This window comes from Acanthochromis polyacanthus, chromosome 16 (assembly GCF_021347895.1).
Source record: "Acanthochromis polyacanthus isolate Apoly-LR-REF ecotype Palm Island chromosome 16, KAUST_Apoly_ChrSc, whole genome shotgun sequence".
NCBI lineage: Eukaryota > Metazoa > Chordata > Actinopteri > Pomacentridae > Acanthochromis > Acanthochromis polyacanthus.
Window position 1 is genome coordinate 19,708,444 of NC_067128.1, and position 24,087 is coordinate 19,732,530.

The 24,087-nt window shown below is 38.8% G+C and overlaps 1 protein-coding gene across 3 annotated transcripts; it reads right to left on the reverse strand.

The window, feature by feature from the left end:
- Positions 1-749: 749 nt before the first annotated feature.
- On the reverse strand, positions 750-24,073 carry tmem151ba (transmembrane protein 151Ba). 3 transcript variants are annotated; one of them, XM_051936741.1, is made up of 2 exons: positions 18,676-24,073; positions 750-10,230 (listed from the first exon to the last, which is right to left on the reverse strand). In XM_051936741.1, exons 1-2 carry the CDS (start codon positions 19,352-19,354, stop codon positions 8,786-8,788), a joined length of 2,124 nt encoding a protein of 707 aa, XP_051792701.1. In that variant the 5' UTR covers positions 19,355-24,073; the 3' UTR covers positions 750-8,785. The 3 variants fall into 3 exon arrangements, with proteins under 3 accessions (XP_051792701.1, XP_051792700.1, XP_022067179.2); XM_051936740.1 differs by lacking the exon at positions 18,676-24,073 and adding an exon at positions 15,766-16,390 and having other exon boundaries at positions 750-10,225; XM_022211487.2 differs by lacking the exon at positions 18,676-24,073 and adding an exon at positions 15,766-16,377 and having other exon boundaries at positions 750-10,228.
- Between the last annotated feature and the right edge of the window lie 14 nt (positions 24,074-24,087).

A 24,087-nucleotide genomic window follows, 5' to 3' on the forward strand; every position in this document is an offset into this window, starting at 1 on the left:
TTAAGAAATAGACTAATGCATTGTTGGTTCTGTCATGTTTGTTTGGGAAAACCCTGAAAGACTTGAAGGCTTTTTTTCTTTTTTTAATCTGTACATGTCCATGTTTTTTTTGTTCATGTGATAGAAGACACATCATGATAGAAATAAGAAGTTAATGTGATGGCTGGGCATTTCCAGTTAGACTCAACAACATACTGTTGATAGTCTGAAAAACAGAGATTTCGAGTGTTACATATATAACATTTAACAAGAAAAACACTCAGACAGCGCAGTACTCTGCCAAGGCTGCTCAGTTGTCTCATTTCCGATGAATTAGATCTTTCAAAAATTCGTGGTCCGCAGTGGTTGATTTTAGTAAGATCATCAGCAGGCAGAGGATGTAGTGTTCACTTGTAGTCATAGTTACAGTGACGCTGTGTCGCTATCTTGTAATGATTCATAAGGCTTTAACAAATCCGTGGATCCAGACTATAAGCCACATCACTGTCAAAATCTAATCAGGTGGTCCTTGTGTCATTTCTGACATTCCCTGTAAATTTCATTCAAATCCGTTAGTCTATTTTTGAGTAAAACAGGCAAACATACGCCGATCATCACATAACTCTGTCGCGTTCCTTGGCGGAGTAACAAACCAAAGAAACCAATCCGGTCAGCTTGTAGGATGGGGCTTGTATCAAAATTTGCATTAAAATAGCAAGTACAGCCTTACTCATACGTCTGCTACATATATATAAACATGGACCAGACACTTTCCTGAATATTTCAATTTATTGATCTTATTTCCCACTTTGATACACTTATTTGGTATTTAGACCTTATGTAACATCAAGGCAGCTTTGTGGTGATGGAATACATACAGACTTGTTTTGTTTCACATTTACCTATATCTACTGGTTAATAGTGTAACTCATTTGATTATCAGCAACAAAAAACATCTTCAATGTAATTAATGTCATGTTTATCCACTTTTTAATTTTGCAAAGTCCCTAGTCATTCCCTAGAACAACATGAAGATTAGGCTATCCTTTAGGTAGGTTCTGCTAAAAATACAAAAATCTGCAACAGAGCACTGATGTTATTTAGGTCAGTTATCAGCAATGACTCAGCTGTCACTCAAAACTGTAGATGTTTGGCTGTACAGTATCCTAATCAGTCAGATTATTCTGACAGCATTTGCAGTTACAAAGGGTGTGCTAAAAATATTTTTAAGATGTTTTTAAAAGGAAACAAAACCCATTCACAATATCAAATTGAAAACAGCATAAAAGAAGCTGTGGGCTGTGTTGCTTTTAGCATATTACTAGAGATTGCACTGCAGCAGAACAAACTCACGACTGAACATCTGCACATCTAAATGTCCCTGCTCTATTAACCTCTAAGTGAGTGTGTGATGCACATTCATCTGAGTGCAAGATTCACATTGACAGTCACTCTACACTCTCATCTCTGTTATATTTACAATGCAAAGTGTTTCTACCCTATAGTCTTGAAAAATCACAAAGATATTTAAATATAAAAAGATGACCCGAAAAAGAACTCCTGAGTGAAAGAGTACATACCCTCACAACCCAATCTACCTAACAGACATGATAAAGGGTTTAGGGCTTTGCATGACAAAAGCCTCTATTCTAACAGTCGTCTATGGAGCAAATATTATAACCCTTTTAGTCAGATTTATAATAATTTCCAATACCCTACATAGTTTTTGTCACTGGTAAACACATTGTTCTATTCTTACACATTACTATGTATGAATATCACAGTGAAGCCACCAGAGAGGCTTTTTGGCTCATCATAAATTAGAAAAAAGTGAAGATTTCAGAGTGGCACAGTAAATCTCATCTAATGTGCTCATCCAGTGTGTCCTCCTACAAGTTAAATAATGTTTAAAAAAAAAAATTTCAGTACATTTTAATCCTTTGTACTGTTTGCATGCTTGTATTTGTAGAAGATTTGCACATCACTGATTTAATTTGCACCATATAGATTAGTCATTGAAGAGGTAATGTGACATGTAGCTGACCTTTCTTACATACTACTTGACTCAAATGCTGTTTTTTATTACAATGATGTAAACTTTCTTTTAAAAAAAATGTATTGTTCTTTTATTTGCACAATTACAAATCTTAGGTAAATAGCGTCTGTCCAAGTAATGCCAGTTATGCAAAAATTCCCCTTCTTCTTCTTCTTTTCCTTTTGGCTTTTCCCTTCAGGGGTCGCCACAGCGAATCAATTGCCTCCATCTAACCCTGTCTTCTGCATCCTCTTCTCTCACACCAACTCCCTTCATGTCCTCTTTAACCACATCCATAAACCTCCTCTTTGGTCTTCCTCTAGGCCTCCTGCCTGGCAGTGGGAAACTCAGCATCCTTCTACCAATATATTCACTCTCTCTCCTCTGGACATGTCCGAGCCATCTCAGTCTAACATTGGAAAAGAAACAGTTGTGACCCAAAGTATACATACACTTGTAAAGACCCTGTATACGTACATCATTGCAGTCTTGAGTTTCCAGTGACTCCTATAACTCTTAAATTTCTATGATATAATCAATGAAACCCATGCATCTTGTCACCAGAAGCACTCAAGGATTTTGGTTCTTTCAGAAATTTATTATAGATCCTCCGGAAATATGACAGAATGTCCTGGGTCAAAAATAAACATACTGCAGATGTACACACGTGGACAAAATTGTTGGTACCCCTCAGTTAAAGAAGGAAAAACCCACAATTCTCACTGAAATCACTTGAAACTCACAAAAGTAACAATAAATAAAAATTTATTGAAAATTAAATAATCAAAATCAGCCATCACTTTTGAATTGTTGATTAACATAATTATTAAAAAAAACAAACTAATGAAATAGGGCTGGACAAAAATGATGGTACCCATAACTTAATATTTTGTTGCACAACCTTTTGAGGCAATCACTGCAATTAAACGATTTCTGTATTTGTCAATGAGCGTTCTGCAGCTGTCAACAGGTATTTTGGCCCACTCCTCATGAGCAAACAGCTCCAGTTGTCTCAGGTTTGATGGGTGTCTTCTCCAAATGGCATGTTTCAGCTCCTTCCACATATGTTCAATGGGATTCAGATCTGGGCTCATAGAAGGCCACTTTAGAATAGTCCAACGCTTTTCTCTCAGCCATTCTTGGGTGTTTTTGGCTGTGTGTTTTGGATCGTTGTCCTGTTGGAAGACCCATGACCTGCGACTGAGACCAAGCTTTCTGACACTAGGCAGCACATTTCTCTCCAGAATGCCTTGATAGTCTTCAGATTTCATCGTACCTTGCACACTTTCAAGACACCCTGTGCCAGATGCAGCAAAGCAGCCCCAAAACATTACTGAGCCTCCTCCATGTTTCACCGTAGGGACAGTGTTCTTTTCTTCGTATGCTTGGTTTTTGAGTCTATGAACATAGAGTTGATGTGCCTTACCAAAAAGCTCCAGTTTGGTCTCATCTGTCCAAAGGACATTCTCCCAGAAGCTTTGTGGCTTGTCAACATGCATTTTTGCAAATTCCAGTCTGGCTTTTTATGAGTTTTTTTCAGCAGTGGTGTCCTCCTTGGTCGTCTCCCATGAAGTCCACTTTGGCTCAAACAACGACGAATGGTGCGATCTGACACTGATGTACCTTGGCCTTGGAGTTCACCTTTAATTTCTTTGGAGGTTGCTCTGGGCTCTTTGGATACAATTCGAACGATCCGTCTCTTCAATTTGTCATCAATTTTCCTCTTGCGGCCACGTCCAGGGAGGTTGGCTACTGTCCCGTGGGTCTTGAACTTCTGAATAATATGAGCCACTGTTGTCACAGGAACTTCAAGCTGTTTAGAGATGGTCTTATAGCCTTTACCTTTAAGATGTTTGTCTATCATTTTTTTTCGGATGTTCTGGGACAATTCTCTCCTTCGCTTTCTGTTGTCCATGTTCAGTGTGGTACACACCTTTTCACCAAACAGCAGGGTGACGACTTGTCTCCCTTTAAATAGGCAGACTGACTGATTATGAGTTTGGAAACACCTGTGATGTCAATTAAATGACACACCTGAGTTAATCATGTCACTCTGGTCAAATAGTTTTCAATCTTTTATAGAGGTACCATCATTTTTGTCCAGGCCTGTTTCATTAGTTTGTTTTTTTAAATAATTATGTTAATCAACAATTCAAAAGTAATGGCTGTTTTTGATTATTTAATTTTCAATAAATTTTTATTTATTGTTACTTTTGTGAGTTTCAAGTGATTTCAGTGAGAATTGTGGGTTTTTCCTTCTTTAACTGAGAGGTACCAACAATTTTGTCCACGTGTGTAGAAAGCTGTGTTAATCTATTTTTCTTTGTGTCACAGCCTCTCAACTTGTTGTGAGTGATTGTGACTGACTACAGCTGTTGCTCCTCTGATCCAGTTTATATAGGGCCAGTGTGATACACTCAGCAAACTCAGCCACAAACGCTACAAAAGGAAAGTCCAGCAAGCTCAGCATAGATCTGAAAAAGCAAATCATTTCAAAGCTGCTGCAGATCCCAAATCATCTGTGCAAACAGAGTCAAGCATGTTTTACATCTCCATGGACTGAGAGGCTGCTATGCAAGAATCTTTACCCCATAAGTGTCACCTTAAGGCTCCACTAAAGTTTGTTCTTCATTACATTGACAAAGAAAAGGCCTTCAGGAGGAAACTGCTGTGGTCAGACCAAACAAAAATTTAGCTATTTACCAAAATCATAAGAATTATGTTTGGAATAGAGAAGGTCAAACCTTTAACAGCAAGAACACCAAACCTACTGTCAAGCATTGTGGTGGTAGTATTAGGACTGGGGATGTTTAGTAAATGGACTAAAGAAGAAGTATGATTCATCAGTGTAGAGTCCAGTGTACACCTGGGTTGTATCGCCTTTCCCATTCTCTTCCAGCTTGCCACTAACTGGGTCATGCAGAAGCTGACAGACCTAGAGGCAGCCGGACTTTCCCAACTTGGAGAGTTAGATTTTACTGATGACCCAGCTGCTCTCTCTTTAAAGCTGGGAGTTTTGTCAGCAAGGACAATTCAGCACAAAGAAATATCAGAGCAAAGCTCAGGAAAGTATGCAATGCATTTGCAAGGTTTTAGCCCTTCTGGAAGTCAAAGCAGTATAGCCTGAGAATGAAGGTCAGACTATACAGTGTAACAACAATGTCAGGTCTGTCCTTTTGTATGGCTCATAGTGGTGGCGTGTGATAAACGACAATATAACCAAGACTGATGCCTTCTACAATAGGTCCCTTAAAGATCTGTCACATATTCTGGTCTGAAAGCATTTAAAATCAGGATCTGTACAGAAAGGCAAAGAGCCAGTCAGTGGTGTTGATGTTTGTGATGGTTGGACATGTCTATTGAATGGACCAGAACTGTATACCCATGACAGCTTTGAGATGGACAGCACCTGGTAAACACAAAGCAGGCTGTATCAAAAAAACAAACAAACAAACCTGGTGACAAACTGTTAAAACAGAGCTAAAGGAGATGGGCCTGACATGGGGCAAGGCACAATATGAAGGCAAAGACAGAACCAGATTGAGGCAGATGTTCCATGTCGTGTGTCCCACTGGTGACAAAGAGGATTAAGCTAAAGATTACCTCCACGTTCTTCAAGAAAAACCTAAAAATTGTTGGCCAGAATTCTGGGTCTTGGACTCAGTTGGGTCTGCCAACAAGACCAGGACCCAAAATATACATCAAAAATACTGGTGAGAAATGGCTACACCAGGCTAGAATGAACCTGTCCCTCTTCAATTATTGATTAAAACCCCATCGAGAACCTGTGGACTGTGATGAAGAAACAAGTCAGTGTCAAAAAGCCAGCAAATTTAGTTAAGCTATACTAATTCTGTCAAGAAGTGTAGTCAAAAATACCAACAAGAAGCTAGCCAGAAGGTTGTGGACAACAACCAAAAGCACAAATATAAGGTGAAAATGGCCAAGGGGCATTTAACCAGATATTAGCATCGCGGTATGTATATTTCCAGAAAACCTGAAGAAACCAAAATGCACGGTAGTTCTTTGTGACAAAAATGCATATTTTAAAGACTACATCACTGACATTTTAAAGAGAAAGGAGTTAGTCAACTGTATGTATTTTCATAAATACAGACATGAAGCAAAGACGTCACAAAAACTTAGATTTACAGATAGGGTTAGGGTTTAGGCTTACTGCTTAAGACTCTTTGCACATTCACATAAAAGGGGATGTTTAACGGGTCATGTGACTCTTCTCCTGCACAAACTGAAATGATCATGTGCAGCCGCTTCAGTCAACAGGTTGTTTTAATAGAGAGCAGTAGCAGCGACTTCCTGTATTTATGCACATTTTATTCAAGTGCATTTCAATCTGACACAGTCCCATAGTACAGAATATTACTTTAACTTTTGGCCAAATCAATGTGAAATTAATGTTAATGATTGAAGATTGTTTGTAATAAATGCTAATGGACCAATTCATTTTCTAATTTGTGTTCCATTAGCTGTAGTACGTGAACTTGGCAGCAAATCAGGACCAAAACTAAAAACATGTTTATGTGATTTCTGCATCACCAGCTGCACGATGTATACAGCGTAACTACACGGCTTCATTCAGTGGTTTTTATAAGGTACAGCTTAACAGAGAACATATTGTCTCAGCTGATAAACTGTATCGCTCATGAAGAATCATCAGGAAACGTTTTGGTAAAGGCTTCTTACAGCTGATTTAAACCCTGAAGACAACCTGCTTCAGACCAGGTTAGCTCCACAGCATCAGTTACCATGGAGATCTAACCAGCTTAAGAGATGGCTACCTTCGTGACACTGAAAACTCTGACTTCAGACTAAATATACCTCGCTAACCCACTAATGTCACTTTATAGTACAACCCTCAGGTAAGTGAAAACTATTCTGCATTTGGGGGCTTGCATAGACGACTTTGAGTTGTGAAAAACGGTGATAACTGATCTTATTCTAAACCTAATAAAATGTATGCTTTCATAAAATCTGTGTTTTTTTTTAATGACATTGTTTGCTTTTTGACACGTTTTACTTCCTTTAACTATTTGCAGCCTATTCAGTATTGCTACTAAGATAGTCCACTGCTTAAGACCACACCTGGCATCATGACACAAAATGTCTGAGCACAGGTAGGATTCATTGTGTTCAATGATTCTAATGGTCGTATTGGCAGAAAATGGTCTGTCAACCATCCTTGTTCATTTTTCCTTGCACTCCAAAATAACTAATTTCATGCTTCTGAATATATTTTATGTCTCTGCCTGCTTTTCAGCAGTGTTTGCATTAAACATTGCACCAATTATTGTGTATGCCCTGACTGTAAAACTAAATCTACCAAAACAGACCGCATGCACTCAAGTAGGAAGTATTTTTGAGTTTCTTTAATGTAATCATGTCATATTATTAAATTTGACAAATCTGAATCCAGGCCTATTTCTAGTGTTTTTCATGGCTGGCTCTCTGGCTGTCTCTTTGATTTGCATCAGCAGCAGCAGCATCAGCAGCAGCAGCAGCACAGAGCTGGCTGTAAAAGACTGATGTCACATTATGAGTAAAATCATCTAAAAAAACATTTGGACAGGAATTTTTAAAACTTGGGTTTTTAAACAATTATGAGATCAGGTACTACAAATATTTTTTCTTCATACATTATATACTCTGTGTTGCCGTTCTGCTTGTTTTTAATTGTAAGATGTTGAGTTGGGAAGATTGAGGCTGTGATAGGATATGGTTCTCAGTTACAGTTGATGTTAGGCACTTAAATAAAGAGGTAGGTTGAATAAAAAATATTGCCAAATGTCAAATTAAATGGATCTTAAAGATTTTAAACTAGATGACACTGCTCTATTAATATTACAGTGAGATTTATTACTAAGGAGTTGGCCACTATTGGAAATGTACAGTTGAAACAGTCTGAAGAAGTGTTAATGATTTGGTTTTAAGTTCTCGTGTCCTTTAGTTCTGCTGCACTAAATTATTCATGCTCCTCCTGTGCTATATTTGGCAAGCCAGGGAGTATAATGTCATTGCAAACAAGGCAATTTCCGCTGACTGGATAGTTGATCTGCACCAAGACATTTACTTTTACTTTATGGAAATTAAATTTTGAATGAATTTCTTTGAGTTCTGACTTTAAGTAAACATATTTAATTTGGCCAGTATGTAAATTTATTACATGTAGATGTTTAGATCTTATATTCTGGTCTATGGCAGCTTCATTTTGTAAGTGCCATAAGGCATGTGTTCTATTTTTTTATCTTTGCATTGCCCCTAGTGATTCACTAAACTCACATGATCAAATGATGTGTATGTCTCCAGACTTTTGAGCTTAAAATTCTAGAAAATGTTACTCATATCTTTGCAAATTGTCTGTGACTAAGTTCTTGAAATACAGCATCTACAGTGGGACATGACTTCCTTTGCTATTCCATGGATATTCATCTCTTCAGACGCTTCAGGGCTGCATGTGACACTTTGGGAGCATGATCTTTTAAAGCCACATCGTATTTTGAACAACAGTCTCATCGAGTCTCTTTTTCCCTGACATATTGAATATACCATGACAAATTGCCAGGCATATTGTGTTTTGTCCTTGTTGTTATTTGAGGCTACAGTTTCTTTAAAAATCAGAATGAATCCTTGGTTATACCTCTTGTGAAACAGAGAATCGAGACTCCATGTTATCCCAGCCCAGGGTCCATGAGGTTTCTCTGCCTTCTCTTGTGTCATCGTATTCCATACTTAGATAAGTGTGGCAGCTGTGAATCATAGTGATGTTTCTATACAGGAGCCATTTCTGTGCAAAGAGCGGTGGTCATGGTTGAGGCAGCCTTCATTGCGATGTACAATAAGGACTGGGAAGTACAGAGCATCCTGATATGCTGGGGGGTTGTCCTCACTGGTCTGCTGGCCTGATAGACAGAGTGTACTTTCTGTCTGGTAGGACTGCTCATTCAGGCTCCTGTTACTCCTCCACAGGCAGCTTCGCCTGGAGCCATACAGCCGACCCAATGAAAAGCGACTGGCGCTGAAGGGAATGCGAGGGCTCCCCGTGTTGCAGATGTTCAGGGCGCTGCGAGAGAAAATGGAGGAGCTGCTGATGGCACGGTGGCAGCGTTCACAGTTCTGCCTGTAGCTACCATAGCTTCCACATACGGAGTAGCTGTTACACCTCCCTGTGAGCTGGTTCAGGTCCATGAGAACTGCTTCCGAGTAGCTGGGCACCAGCTGCTGGTTGGAGCGGATGTGCCACTCTAGCTCCGTGCTGTCAACTGTATTGACTCTTGGGATGCGTCTGCAATATGACCGCTCTTCAGATGGCGTTACTGGCACATAGTCAAAGCCAAACAGCTTCTCCACATGGTAGTGCACACAGGCAGTGTGGTACTCTGTCAGCACCCGCAGAGGCCAGGAGAGGGTGAAAGCAGCTGCTACCCAAAAAGTGGAGTTGGAAGCATACCAAGGGAGTCGGTGGGGGTCAGGAAAGGCAATCATATGCTCCTTAAAGTCTACATTCTTTAGGTGCATCCCCTCTCGGGCCTCCATGTAATCATCCAGGCCCTCATTTTCAGTAAAGAACCTGGCTCGCTGGGTCAGGTAGGAGTTTTCTGACTCCACATTGGCAAAGCTAAAGCACTTGGTGAACCTCAGCCTAGTGATGGGGAAGCTCTCCAGGCCCAGCAGGTGCTTTGAGATGTCCTTAACCCCACAGTTCCCATAGTCAAACTCCGCCTCAGCTACATGGGTATTCACTCTCTCATGGTAAACCTGTGTCGTAGTGTAGGCATCTCCATTGCGGTAACGGGTCACCTGCCGTGTCCTCCTGACATAATGATAGCTGATGGCCTTCCACCAGATGCAGGGCGTAGCCTGCTGCATACGCTGTAGGCACTCTGCCACGTTGTCCACATCCACCTTGTACTGCATCTCGTTCCTGGTGTAGCAGTGCCAGCACTCCACCAGATATACCACGTAGAGCATTACCAGGAAGGCCAGAGGAATGTAGATGAAGCCGTTGGAGCAGGGACTGTCGTGGTACATCATAGACTTCCCTTTGTAAGCACTGTTGAAGGAGAGGTGTGTGACCTTGGTCACCTGACACCAGGCCGTCACCCCGACACAGCCGTACATCAGCAGGGACAGTAGCAGGCATTTCCAGTGGGTTTCCTGACACAAGGATTTAGCCAGAGACTGTTTCTGAGGAAGCTGCTACAAAGAAGATGAAAAAAAGCAATAGATCAGCAATAATAATTTAGTAAATCTGAGTGTGTGCAGACATAATTTATCTGAAAACAAGACAACTGTAAGAAAGAGAAAACTCTACCCAACAAGCAACCATAACAACTAGTTAGTATAAAACAGAAAGTGTATTGAAGAACATGACCTAAATACATGGTAGGCATAAAGTTAAAAAGCAGTGTATATAAAATATTTAAGGAAATATTCTGTAAGTGCTTTTGCATAGTAAATGCATCAGTTGTGAGCCAACTTATCATGTCTTGCTCTAACCTTGTTATAATCACAACCCACTGTTATCATGAAAACTGAAAAGAAAAAGTCAGATGAATGCAAAAGTATAAAACAGCTTTTTGTCAGTATGGAGCTATCTGACCTTCTGTTTGATTTGTGGGTTTGTGTGCTCATAGTGATGGTTTATAAAAATACATAAGGTAGTACAATATTTTATCCTCTTACGTTTTATACTCCGTGATATTGTCCTGCTTGTTTTCAGTTGTAACATGCTGAGTTGAGATGATTGAGGCTGTGATATCTTTATACAAGGTGTCCCAAAAAAATGTATACACACATTAAATAATTGTAAACTAGGTGTTTATTATAATTCATTTAATTTTCAACATGTAAAAGAATTTACAAACATCATTCTATTGATTGTCACCGCCTGTTCTCAAACTGATGTCTGTTCTGGTCCAGACACTGCCGACAACAGGAAGCGATGGAATAGCAAACATCATGAAACAATTCCCTTTGGTACTTACACGCATTCATGTTCAGTGGTTGCTCTCAATTCAGTAACTGTTGCAGGTCTCATTGCGTAGACTTTGTCTTTTAGGTATCCCCATAAAAAGAAGTCTAGTGGTGCGAGGTTAGTTAGTTATCAGCGGCTAAAAGGTGTATACATTTTTTGGGACACCCTGTATATATATTTACACCACCGTTCAAAAGTTTTGGGTCACTTAGAAATGTCATCATTTTTAAAAGACAAGTTTTTTTTTCAATGAAGATGACATTAAAATAATCAGAAATCCAGTCTAGACATTGTTAATGTGGTAAATGACTATTCTAGCTGGAAATGGCTGATTTTTAATGGAATATCTACATAGAGGTACAGAGGAACATTTCAAGCAACCATCACTCCTGTGTTCTAATGCTACATTGTGTTAGCTAATGTTGTTGAAAGGCTCATTGATGATTAGAAAACCCTCATGCAATAATGTTAGCACATGAACAAAAATGTGAATTTTCATGGAAAACATGAAATTGCCTGGGTGACCCCAAACCGTTGAACGGTATTGTAGTTATAGATATGCTGTGCTATGCTATGCTATGCTATGCTATGCTATGCTATGCTATGCTATGCTATGCTGACAGAATATAACAAGGGTAAAGGGACCCTACTCCAAGGGGTAGATCCCACATTTAATACCAAGCAAGGCAGAAAAAGCAGTTGTTTGACTCTGGCAGCATGAAGCTGGTGTCATTCTTCATTAGCTCGGGGCACAACAAGCCCCAGTGGCTGCATTGAGAGCACAAGAGCTAGTCACACCCTAAAAGAATACAGCTGCACAAACCTGGCACAGATTCACAAGCCCCAGGCAGGATCAAAAGTAACACAATTCATTCAACAGCATTTACATAACACAATCTGTTGTTTAGTAGATATGAAACTCTTCGTATTGTACTATAAATGCTACATTTGCCATCTAATACATCGGACAGTCTATACATCCAGCTAACAGGATCACTGCATTGATGTGTTGAACTCAGCATGTCAGCTCTGTGCTCTTTAAGTGGCAGACAAGTATAAATAATAGATGTTCTTTCTCCATAATTATCTTCTCTACCTTGGTAACATGGTCCCAAAGTCCTTTGCCAATTCAAGACTACACCCCACTGGGCGAAGGAGATTAACAATGAAACTCCCCGCTGAGATAAACCTCATGCAAGACCACTGTTTGCTCACTAGCATCCTGTGCATGCTCAGCAACTACAATCAATACAGCGTGACATACTTTGCGGCTCATGTTACATTTTACAGGCTCCGTTTCAGCAGCAGGGGTGATGATGAACAGTTGTACAGCAGAAAACATGACTTAGCATATAGAACACAAATAATCTGTGATCTAGTTTATGTCTATGTGGCAGCATTTGATTACAGACGTATAAAAGAAAAGAAACAGATATCCTGAAGCAATATTCACAGACAGGGAGTAACAATCAAGATCTAAAGCAGGGGTCACCAACTGTATTTGCCAGAGGGCCAGAATTTTACCGGACAGTCACTTTGGGGGCCGGACCTTCAAACAAAAATTAAATAAAAATCGAATTTTGGCATAACATTATTATTTGATGTTTATTTTTTTTATATTTTTTCCATTTCATTACAAAACCGAAGGCATTTTTAGCCTTTATGAGTCAGTGCTCCTATCACCTGTACCACAGTCAACCACTCGGAGTGATAGAGATATTTTGCCTCATCTCAAGTCAACTTTATTCACAGAGCACTTGAAAAAGAAACACCGCAGAAGTGACAGGAAAAGGCCTCTTAACACGGGTAAAATGGCACTCTCTAAGGCCACGAAACGAAAAGTTGATGTGGAAAACAGATCCTTTAATAGTGACTGGACTGACTGCTTTAATAGTGTGGACCACATGATATTTTCTCTTTGATCCTCACAATTTTGGAATCCAGTCGGCCGCCAGTTGATGATCACTGATCTAAAGAGTCATAAACGGCAGATTTTTTTCACAGCGAATGAACTGAAAGCCTTTGCTTGAGATCCAAATGGCATTGTCTATTAGGTGTGTGGATAGTAAAATACAAAGGAAAGATGACTCACCACAATAAATTCAAGGGTGTTAATGTTTTTACTACATTACACAAAGAAATCTCTCCTGCTGCCTGAATAGTGAGACAAGATTCTAATTAAGTATATAGAAAAGGCAAATATCTCATTTGTATTTTATGCATTACATTGCTCTATGAATGTACTAATGGTGCAAAAATAAGTTTTCTTGCAGTGTCACTTAAGGTGCACTGCTGGATTTAAAATCTGCCTCTTAAATGGACAGAAATAGATTTGTATTTCAGCTGAAGGCTCAGATATTATTTTTGATACTTGTTTGCAGTTTTGTTGTGTTTATTGTACTGTAAACAAGTTGTGTTCAAGCTACATAGAAGTAAAAATACAGGAAATATGCAATGATATCAGTAAATCAGAATCAACTTTAATGGCCAAGTATGTACACAACATACAAGGAATTTGGATTCAGATGTCGGTGTCACACGAGGAATAAGGAAAGAGAATAATAAAATAACTGTAGAAAGAAGAAGAGAAAAATAAAAATGAATACAAAAAATAATAGTAGTAATAGAAATAAAAAAGTATATACACATTTACACGTATGAAAAGAATATATAAACACAGTAGTGCAAAATGAAAATTGCTACAGTGTACAGTGCAAAAAGCAGAGAATACTGTACTGAAACCTAAAAATTGTGCTGCATATACACTTGTTAGCGTGCCATGAATTTCCCTAGTGAGGCATCAATAATAAAGCTATCTTATTTAATCTTATCTGATGTAAATATCTAACATTTTAAAATCTATTTCAGGAAGGTTCAAATCTATACAACAGTCAGTCTCCACGATTCATTGAACCACTGAGGTACCTCAGTGCCTCACACTCACAGACACTTTTTCTTGACATAATAAGTCCAACTGGGTTATATAAAAAGCCTCTTGTGTAATAGATATGTCACTTAAACCAACACGTGTGTTTGTAGCTGAAGTCCACACACTGAAGTCTACACAATGTCACTGAAGAAAAGGGAAAATCACTCCTCATGAAAAGGAAAAATTACACTATCTGTGCGAGCAATGGTGTGTTTTTAAATGAATCTGTTTTGTTCTTACAATCTAGGGATGTGGAAAACAACACACCTCGGTCATTTTTTTTGTTTTTTTGTTTTAAGTCAAAGTCACTGTCTGCATGAAGATTTTTCTTTTGTTCTTAGAGTAACAAACCCACATGAATGCTTTAAACAATAACATAAGATTTTAAATGGAATGCTATTAAAGATGTTTTTCTGTATTTTTGTGTTCTTGCATTGTGCATTATAAGTGAATCCACAGGCTTTAAACCAGGAGTGTCAAACATGTGGTCCACGGGTCAAAACCGGCCCGCCAGAGGGTCCAATCCGGCCTGCAGGATGACTTTGCAAAGTGTAAAAATTACAGCGACAACATTAACTGCAGTTTTTCAACAAAAAGGTAACTGCTATTATAAAGCTGTCCACTGTACTGCCACAACTTTTCTGTATTTTTTATGTATAAATTTAATACATTTAAAAGGCAGGGGGACAACTTAATCTTCTTTCCTTATAATTCCCACTTTAGTTTGTATGGTGCGCAGGATTACTACACAGATGTGAAATGACTGAAAAGTATTTCTAGACCTTAACAAGTTGTTTTGATCATAAAGGAAAATACTATATTGTTCAGTTCCAGAGAGCTTAGGTTTTGTGCCTTTTGTCCATGCACTGTGATCTGTAAGTTGTAACGTGTAAATGATAAACTGAGGCATAATATTGTGAATATTTCACTTATTTCTCTTAAGAAATTTAAGCTTGTTCATAATGTTTTGCAACAAGATGGTTCATTAAATGTGAACATTTTCAGAATGTACTTTTTTTTTTTTACACTAAAACAAAGGTAACTATTTGGAGTTGTTATTTATAGGATTGTTAGTATATAGGCTGTTTGATACTCCTGCTTTAAACAGTGCAGGTTTAGAGCAAAGGCGAGGTGCTGTATAGATTTGGAATAAAGAAGGGCTTGTAAATGCTCACAGGGTCTAAGAATCAGACTAATTCCTGTTTTCTATGGGTCAGACAAGGAAGAATCTGGATTGCCAATGAAATCACAAAAAAAACTGTTCATTTTTGACATTTTGGTCAATATATGTGCAATATTTCTGTCACCGAAATAGGAAATACTCTTTAAAGACGCATTTTTACATTGAATGTTTTTGCACTAATTTACTTTTGTAATGGTGAATACAATCTTTAAATTTTTTAAACCCCTTATGGTTATTGTCTTTATGGCATTAGGTTTCGGCTTCTTGCCTGCCAAAACAACAGTTCATTGTTTTGTTTCTCTCCTTACACTTTCGTTGACCCGACTAGACCCTCCCCAGCACCCAGAATGGACCCGTGAACCCGATTTTGGAAACACTTGAGTAGCACATTCAGACTCCCTGACGTGCGTTTAGGACGCACAGCTCATTATAATAACAATAATAGCCAGACCGTAATAGGCCAATAAAGAAGCACAAAGCACATCAGTGTTTTGGTGTACACAATGGTGTACCAGCGGAAAACCAACCACCCAAAGCCTGATATTAAAGTGAGACTGTGGGGTCCGCAATCCCGTTAATTAAGCATACCTGACTAATTAAAGGCAAATGCTGGGTTAGAAAACACGTTGCCAACAACTGGTCCTTACCTCCTCCCGGGAGCTGTCGGACTCCTCTTCGGGCACGGTGGAGGTGTTGTTCTCCGTTGTAGCCGATGCTGGGGACATGATGAAAGCGATACAAAAAGCGGTGCATGGATCTCCTGTTGGGATGAGACATGAACACGCCGAGAGCCCTTCTGCTCATCATCCAAAACAAACCCGTCCGCCAGGAGCCCAAACGCAACGATGCATGATCCCAGCCTAACTGCGCCGAGCAGGAGGGCAGACTTGGCTGGGTTTAGTCGAGGGGAATTCGGTCGTTGTGCCTCGCAATACAGGCTGAGACTCCTCCCGCAATGCAATAACTAGATGATAATGAAGAGCGCTGCTGAAGATGCAATGTTCGGAAATGACAGAGGCGGTAGTGCTGCTCTCCCTGTGGACAGTGGCCATGGCAGCCAGAGACGCTGTGGAGCAGGACAAAGAGACACCGACACTACACTAGCGGTCCAAAGTTTGGATTCATTTAGAAATGCCCTTATTTTTGAAAGATGACGTGAAGATGACATTAAATGAATCAGAAATATAGTCTAGATATTGTTAATGTGGTACATGACTTTTCTAGCTGGAAACGGCTAACTTTTTATGGACTATCTACATAGGGAATTTCTTCTGATTTGTAATCATGCAATATGAACATCTATATGGATTTCAGTTGGTAGAAACAATAGTCAGCATTTTCTGACACTGTCAAGCATTTAAACAAAAAATAAATGAATATTCATTATTCCATGCTGACAATAATAGTAAGTTGCAGTCCAAATAAGGCTAAGGCTTTAACCATTTCTGCCTCAGTCACGATGTCCCATTCATTTCTTGAATGTTTTTGAAGAAGGACAGTATCTGTTGGGTTCCACTGTTTGTTAAATGTACATACTGTAGACACTACTGTTCAAAAGTTTTGGGTCACTTAGAAATGTCCTTATTGTTGAAAGAAAATCATTTTAATGGAATATCTACATAGAGGTACAGAGGAACATTTCCAGCAACCATCACTCCTGTGTTCTAATGCTACATTGTGTTAGCTACTGGTGTTGAAAGACTAATTGATGATTGGAAAACCCTTGTGTAGCCTAATTATGTTGGCACATGAATAAAAATGGGAGTTTTCATGGAAAACATGAAATTGTCTGGCTGACCCCAAACTCTTAAACAGCATTGTATAGACAGAAAAACAGAACAATTGCAGCTGAGAAAGAAACAAACTTGAAACAAACAAGTACTGTGCTTACACTCTATCCTTGTCTATTGAAACTAATGTAGGTCTAAGATATGACTCCTCTGTCTCCTTTTTATAATGGATTAAATTTTTGCATATTATTTGCTATCACAGTTCTCCAGAAAGGCTCAACTGTAACCGTGCAACACACACTAAAGTGACCTAAAAATGCGTCATCCACTGATTTTCTAAAAAATAAGTTGGCAAATATTTTAGGGAAAATTTTCTTTTTACAACTAAAAGACAAAACGAGAATTCTTCTTAGTAAGGTCTCCAAATGTGAGGGCTTAGAATAACAAAAGAGAGGAATTAAGGCAGCCAATAAGAAGTCAGCACAGGATTAACTGTGTCACTGTTTAAAGTGATGAATCTTCACATCTGCTTTCGACTGTTCTGTAAATTTTCTCTGTCTCATGTCAAGTTAAGTTTTGGTTCTGACTTCTTGAAGCACATGAATAAAAGTGTGAGTTTTCATGGAAAACATGTAATTGCCTGGGTGATCCCAAACTTTTGAACAGTAGTGTAAACCATGTTACTTCAGAGCTGCGTTACAATAGCTTCATGACATTATTCGTGACCCCATCTAAACTTAAATAGCCCACTTCAACAACTGCGCGGTTTTACAATAGGGTGTTTCTAAAGTCTGGACACATACACTACCAGTCAAAAGTTTGGACACAACTTCTCATTTAAAGGTTTTTCTTTATTTTCATGATTATTTACATTGGACATTCTCACTGAAGGCATCAAAACTATGAATGAACACATATGGAATTATGTAGTAAACAAAAAATTTTGCTCAAAAGTTTGGGATCTAACAACCCAATAATAAAAAATCCTACTTAATTCATCCTAAAATACCCACATTACATTGTACCGTGAATTTCATACATTGTTTTTAATTGTCATTGTCATTTTGTTGTCACAACTGTCATTGAAGGCCACTGTGTATTTTGGAATTTATTCTTATAAACAGAAACTAGATTTGGCAAATTCAGCAGAAAGAGAGATATCTGCATTTGTTACAGACAACTTTAGTCTAAGTGGCCTTTAGTTGCAGTTTCATACATTTCTGGCCCTCTGAAAGCACAGCAGCTGTATAAGTGAGCCCTCTAAAGGCCAAACCCCAACAGGAATTTTTAAAAAGGGGAAGCAAGACATGATAGCTGGGTAATTCCCAGTCTGTTAGGAGATCAGAAGTTACTATTTTAAACTCTGCTTATATGGATTATAGCTTTCTGTTTACATGCTGTGACTCAAGACTGGAAAATGTGAATAGTTGAGAATATTTTGCAACTTATTGAGAGATAAATCAAGTTATTTTTTGGATGTATCAATATAAAGCACAACATAAGTATGCAAAATAAAATGCAGAATGACACAGGGGCAGCTTCTAGAGACAAGCCTATACTGCACATCACATCACTAAAGATCACTCTGCATCACTGTCAACTTAAACAAGACAAAATTTTAATTCTTTTATTTATTCAGTTGGACATTCAATTATGTGGTCGATCATTTTTATTTCCTAAAAGATCTAACTGCTTCCACAACCATGGAACATACATCAATTTAAAAATCTCAGAAAAACTGAGATTCAAAAATCAAAAATAAGAAATGCAAAACAAAAGACAAGCAATTGATTTTACATTTCTTTGCCTTTCATCTTGTCTTCTTCTTTTCCTTTTGGGGTTTCCCTTCAGGGGAAAAGTACAAAGAAGCTACATCATCTCTGTTTCCTGCACCAACATGTCCATTGAAGTCTGCACCAATGACAACTCTCTCACTTCTAGGGATGCTCTGCATCACTTCATCAAGGTCCAACCCGAATTTCTCCTTCTCCTCCCGCTCACATCCTACCTGTGGAGCATACCCACTAACAACATTGAACATCACACCTTCGATTTCTAGCTTCAGGCTCATCGCTCGATCTGAAACTCTTTTTACCTCCAGGACATTCCAAACAAACTCCTCCTTCAAGATAACTCCTACTCCATTTCTCTTCCTATCTACACCATGATAGAACAACTTGAATCCTGCTCCTAAACTTCTAGCTTTACTACCTTTCCACCTGGTCTCCTGGACACACAGTATGTCCACCTTCCTCCTCTGCATCATGTCAACCAGCTCTCTATCTTTTCCTGTCATAGTTCCAACATTCAAAGTCCCTACTCTCAGTCCTAGACTCTTGGTGTTCCTCTTCTCTCTCTTCCTACAAACACACCTTCCTCCCCTCCTTCTTCGACCAACAGTCGTCCATTTTCCACCGGCACCCTGTAGGTCGACAGCACCGATGGCGGTCGTTGTTAACCCGGGCCTCGACCGATCCGGTATGGAAGTCATACATTTGATTCGCATGTTTGATTTGGCCAAAGTTTTACGTCGGATGCCCTTCTTGACACAACCTTCTGTATTTATCCGGGCTTTGGCCCAGCACAATAAGACACTGGCTTGTGTCCCCTTGCGGCTACATTGCTTTTCATCTTGTCATATTTTGAAATTATAATAATTTTGGGTTGCAGCGATTGTTTGATGGTTTGTAATCAGTTATAACTTTACATTTTTATTAGCAGATAAGATTAATCACGTAGTTTTCCCCACACTAAAGTGGTCTTGAGGATATAATTTAATTAATTTTTGGTGGTTAATTCATGAATTTCTATAATTATATTATTCTCGATTTAAATGTCTCTCTCTCTCTAAAGTCAAGTGGCATAAGTAAATGCCGGTGTGGTTCGAATGAGAGAGCGTCTACAGTCAGCAGCAGCTCTCGTAGCCTCTGCAATTCCAGTTCCTGTGATCTCTGATGTTGTCAAGCTAACTTGCTGCGGTCCACCTCTCTTTCTCTTTCTGTTAGCCATTCCTTGAATGATTGTTTCTCAAGGCAGTGATGTCTAGTAGCATGAACAAAGTAGCCTTGCGATGATGTTAGCCAACAGTGTTTTTTCGACTCCAAGCTCCTTGAGTACAGATGCATTTGTTCTCTTGTCTGTCCATGGTGTCCTCAGGATCCTGCATTAGCACCACATTTCAAAAGAATCCAATCTCTTTTTATCTATTAACTTCAAAAGTCCAGGATTTGGAGTCATATGATGCCACTGCAAAGGCTGTTGATCTCAGTAGTCTGACCTTGAGGGATGAAGGAAGTTTACTTGTCCCTAACTTGGTCATGTTTTGCATTATGCTTCAGGCCATTGCTACTCTTTGTCACACCCGCAGCCTCGGGCTCCTGATAGCTGCAGTGCTCTCCCCCTCCTCTCCCTAAGTCTAATCAGCAGGTGCAGCTGAGCAGGAGGCGGCAGGTGTCTGACATCAGCAATCAGCTGTACTGGAGCAAGCAGGTGGAAGTGGTTCAATCACCTACTCCCTGGGCCATAAAATAGACCTCATTCACAACTTAGTGCTGGACTGTGAACAAGCAACAGTCAGTTTGTATCTCTGTTCTTTTTTTTAATACCAGTGTCCACACAACAACAGGAAGTGTTAGCCCATTCTCTGAGTAATGTGGTTTATTCTTACTACTAGCTTTGATCATATTGTCACAGGTCAGGCCGAGTAGGTGAAATTGTATAGCTCAAATAAATTCAAAGAGGTTGTTCTGTCTGTTTCTGTCAAACAAAACAAGTATGAAATAATGAATGAATTGCTGTCTACTGGGACATGTGAACTTGCAGTCACTTCACAACTATTTACCAAGTGGTGCTATGAATTCTGTGATTTTTTTTCCATGTCAAATGATCGACACGGAAGCAACAGAAAGTCCTGGAGTCACACACTCAGCCCAATGTTTTCTGTTGTACGACTGCATAACTTGGCCATGACTCAGAGTGGGTTGTCTGTTAGGTAGTTGAGCACTTCCTCTTTATTTCAGTCATATTCTGATACACACACTAGAGATGCAGACACTAAATGTGAGGTTGCTGGTTCAATCCCAACCCCATTCATGTGCTGCAGAGTCTTTAGGCTAGACACTAAATCCCAAGTTACTCCCAATGGTAGGTGAGCACCTTGAATGGCTGCTCCTCTGCGAGTGTGATCGGGTCAATGAGAAACACTGTAAAACACTTTACAGAACTGAGCCAAGGTTATCTAAGTGAGGCTCATTTACCATAACTGTATTCTAAGCCGCAGACAGTGAAACTGAAAGTGCCCATTTATAACATGGATCAATTGGTCCACAATGGTACCTGTGACGCAGAGAAGGTTCCTACCTACAGGTACCTTGGTTTACACCTGGATGACAAACCAGACTGGTCTGCAAATACGAATGTGCTGTACCTGCTATGCAGGCTGAGGTCCTTCAACGTCTGCAGTGAACAATTTAACTTGTTTTACCAGTCTGTCTCAAGTATAATCTGCTATGCTGTACTGTGTGTGTGTGGGGCGGGGGGTGTAAAAGCCAGGGACAGGAACAGACTCGACAAGCTGATCAACAAGGCTAGAAAAGTTGTGGGGAGGGAGCTGGACACTGTGGTCATGGTAGCTGAACGATGTTCTCTCGACCAGCTGTTGTGCATCATACATAAACCCCAACCATCCCCTATACAGCACTTTGGATGGACAAAGGAGCACGTTCAGGCTACAGTCGCTAAAATGCTCCACAGACTGACTCGGAAAGTCCTTTGTCCCCAGAGCCATGCAAAGTCCAAGCTCTTCAACTCGTCCCCCTCAACCGGGGAGAGTTGAAGAGCTTGGGCTTGGTCTATGTTTAGCAGACTGTTCTACTATATTTTATACAGTTTTTATACCCTACTGTGCCGTACTGTATATTTGCAGTGTAATGTGCTGCTGGATACCTCAGTTTGATTTGGGATTAATAAAGTACATTTTGATTTTGATTTAAGACCAGGGATTGTACAGTCATACTGAAATGAATAACCTATGTCCTATTTTGAGCTGAACAATTGAAGACAAATTCTAAGGACATGGGGGACTTGCAATATTTTGCTGGAAAGCCACAATATGAGGTCTTCAAATGTGTTGAGTTTAACAGGAAAGTTACTTTATAAACTAAAGCATTTTAACACTAAATGGTGTAACTTTATTTATCCCTGAAGGGCAATTAGATGAGCAAAGAGGGGCACATTAAAAACGAGTAATAGAAAGAAAAAACACAAAAAAGGTGGGTGGGTGAAAGGCCTGCTGCCAGTAACAGTATGAATGGTTGCAGTGGATGTAGTAGAAGCAGTAGTGTCCATAAAAGTGTCGGAGATGGCAAATTTATCTCAAGTGGGCTGGACCAGTAAAATCACAGCTTAATAACCTATAAATGACCACAAATCCAAATATTTCCACTTTGTTCAAGTACAAAAAAGGTACATTCTAAATATTTTTTTTACAGTTGATGAACTATGTTTTTACAAAACATGATGAACAACCTGAAATATCTTAAGAAAGTAAGTTAAATTCTAACAACATTATGCCTTAGTTTATCATTTACACATTACAACAGATCACAGTGTATATACAAAGGCATGGAACTTAGTCACAGGTATCTGGAACTGAACAATATAGTATTTTACTTTATGACATAAATGACAAAGGTCAAACAAAAAAAATGAAAAACAACAAAAATATGACAAAATATTTTAAAAATGAGACAAAAAAAATCACAAAAGCGAGAAACAAATGATAAAAAAATGGACAAATGACAAAAGCGAGACAAAAAATCAAAAAAATGACAAAAATGAGAAGCAAAATGACAAAATAGACAAAAGCAAGACAAAAAATAAAAAACAAGACAAAATAATTCAAAAATGAGCCACAATGTAGACACAAAATGACAAAAGAACAATGGACAATATAGTATTTTACTTAAGATCAACACAACTTGTTGAGGTCTAGAATTTATTTTAAATTTAGTTTTACAAATTAACAATTTGCAGTTAATGTCTTCTCTGTAATTTTCACACTTTGAAAAGTGGGCCGGATTGGATGTTTGGCAGGTACAGCAATAAGATTCTACATCTTACCTATCAAATTTCTAATAATCTATGTACTAAATGCTAAAACATGCAGTTGTTGTGTAAATGTACTCGTCTTAAGGCAAAATCTAAAAGACATTAGGAGAAAAGAATGTTTGAAAATATCTTTAAAATACCGAATAAGCCTGGATTACCCCCAAAATACCATTTTCTCTTGCCCCACCCCCTGAAGACCAAACTGAATCTCAAATAAAACAGTAAAAATGAAACCAAAATCTCCTTTTTCTTGTATTATTTTTTCATTAATGTCTCTGTAAGGTGTGGGAAAACATTTTTAACAACTTAATATTTTAAATAATTATTATGCAAGGAACGTGTCCCACAACAACCCTGTCAGCAAAAACCTTTTTAGCTGGTAGAAGAAGAAAACACTGAATCACATTAAACCCTGGAATTAACATCATCAAACAGCTTTCCAAAAGAATGGTTAGAGCAAAGTGATTTCCTCTCTTCTATTTTTCATATTTTCATAACATTATTATTCTTGATTGAATGTCTCACTCTATCTTATGCTATCAGGACAAGACAAATTCTTTTTCGTTTTTTTCTTTACTTTTTCCCATCAGTAAGTTTGTCCTATTGGTCAGCAGTAACAGCTAGCTAAATATCTAGCTTCTACTCCTGAGAAAAACCTAACATTAGCATGGATTAGCAACCGTGTTACTGTGACTAGAGTAGGGGTAGAAAACATCAAATAAAATATGGAATGAAAATGGTACCATTGATGTGTGTGTAAGTGTGAGTCAATCAAGCCTTTAATAGTTTACCTATTATTGATGAATATGTAGCAGAAAACTGAAAAAAGACAGGATTTGTTTTAAGCCCAAATGTCCCCAATTCTGGAATGACCCATACATTAAAATAAAAATAAAAAACAGTAAGTATATTAAAAGCAGCAGAATGTACAGAATGGTAATATTGCACAGTGTAAAAGTAAGATTGACAATGTGTAATATTGTACGAGACGGCATGAGATTAAACATCCTCTCAGGTTGTGTTGATTTCCTACTTTTATTTTGAAAAAATTTCTCTTACTACGTTCTTGTAGTTGACGTGTGTGTGCGCGCGCGCGTCTGTGTGTGTGTGTCTGGGGATTCCCCAGCGTGA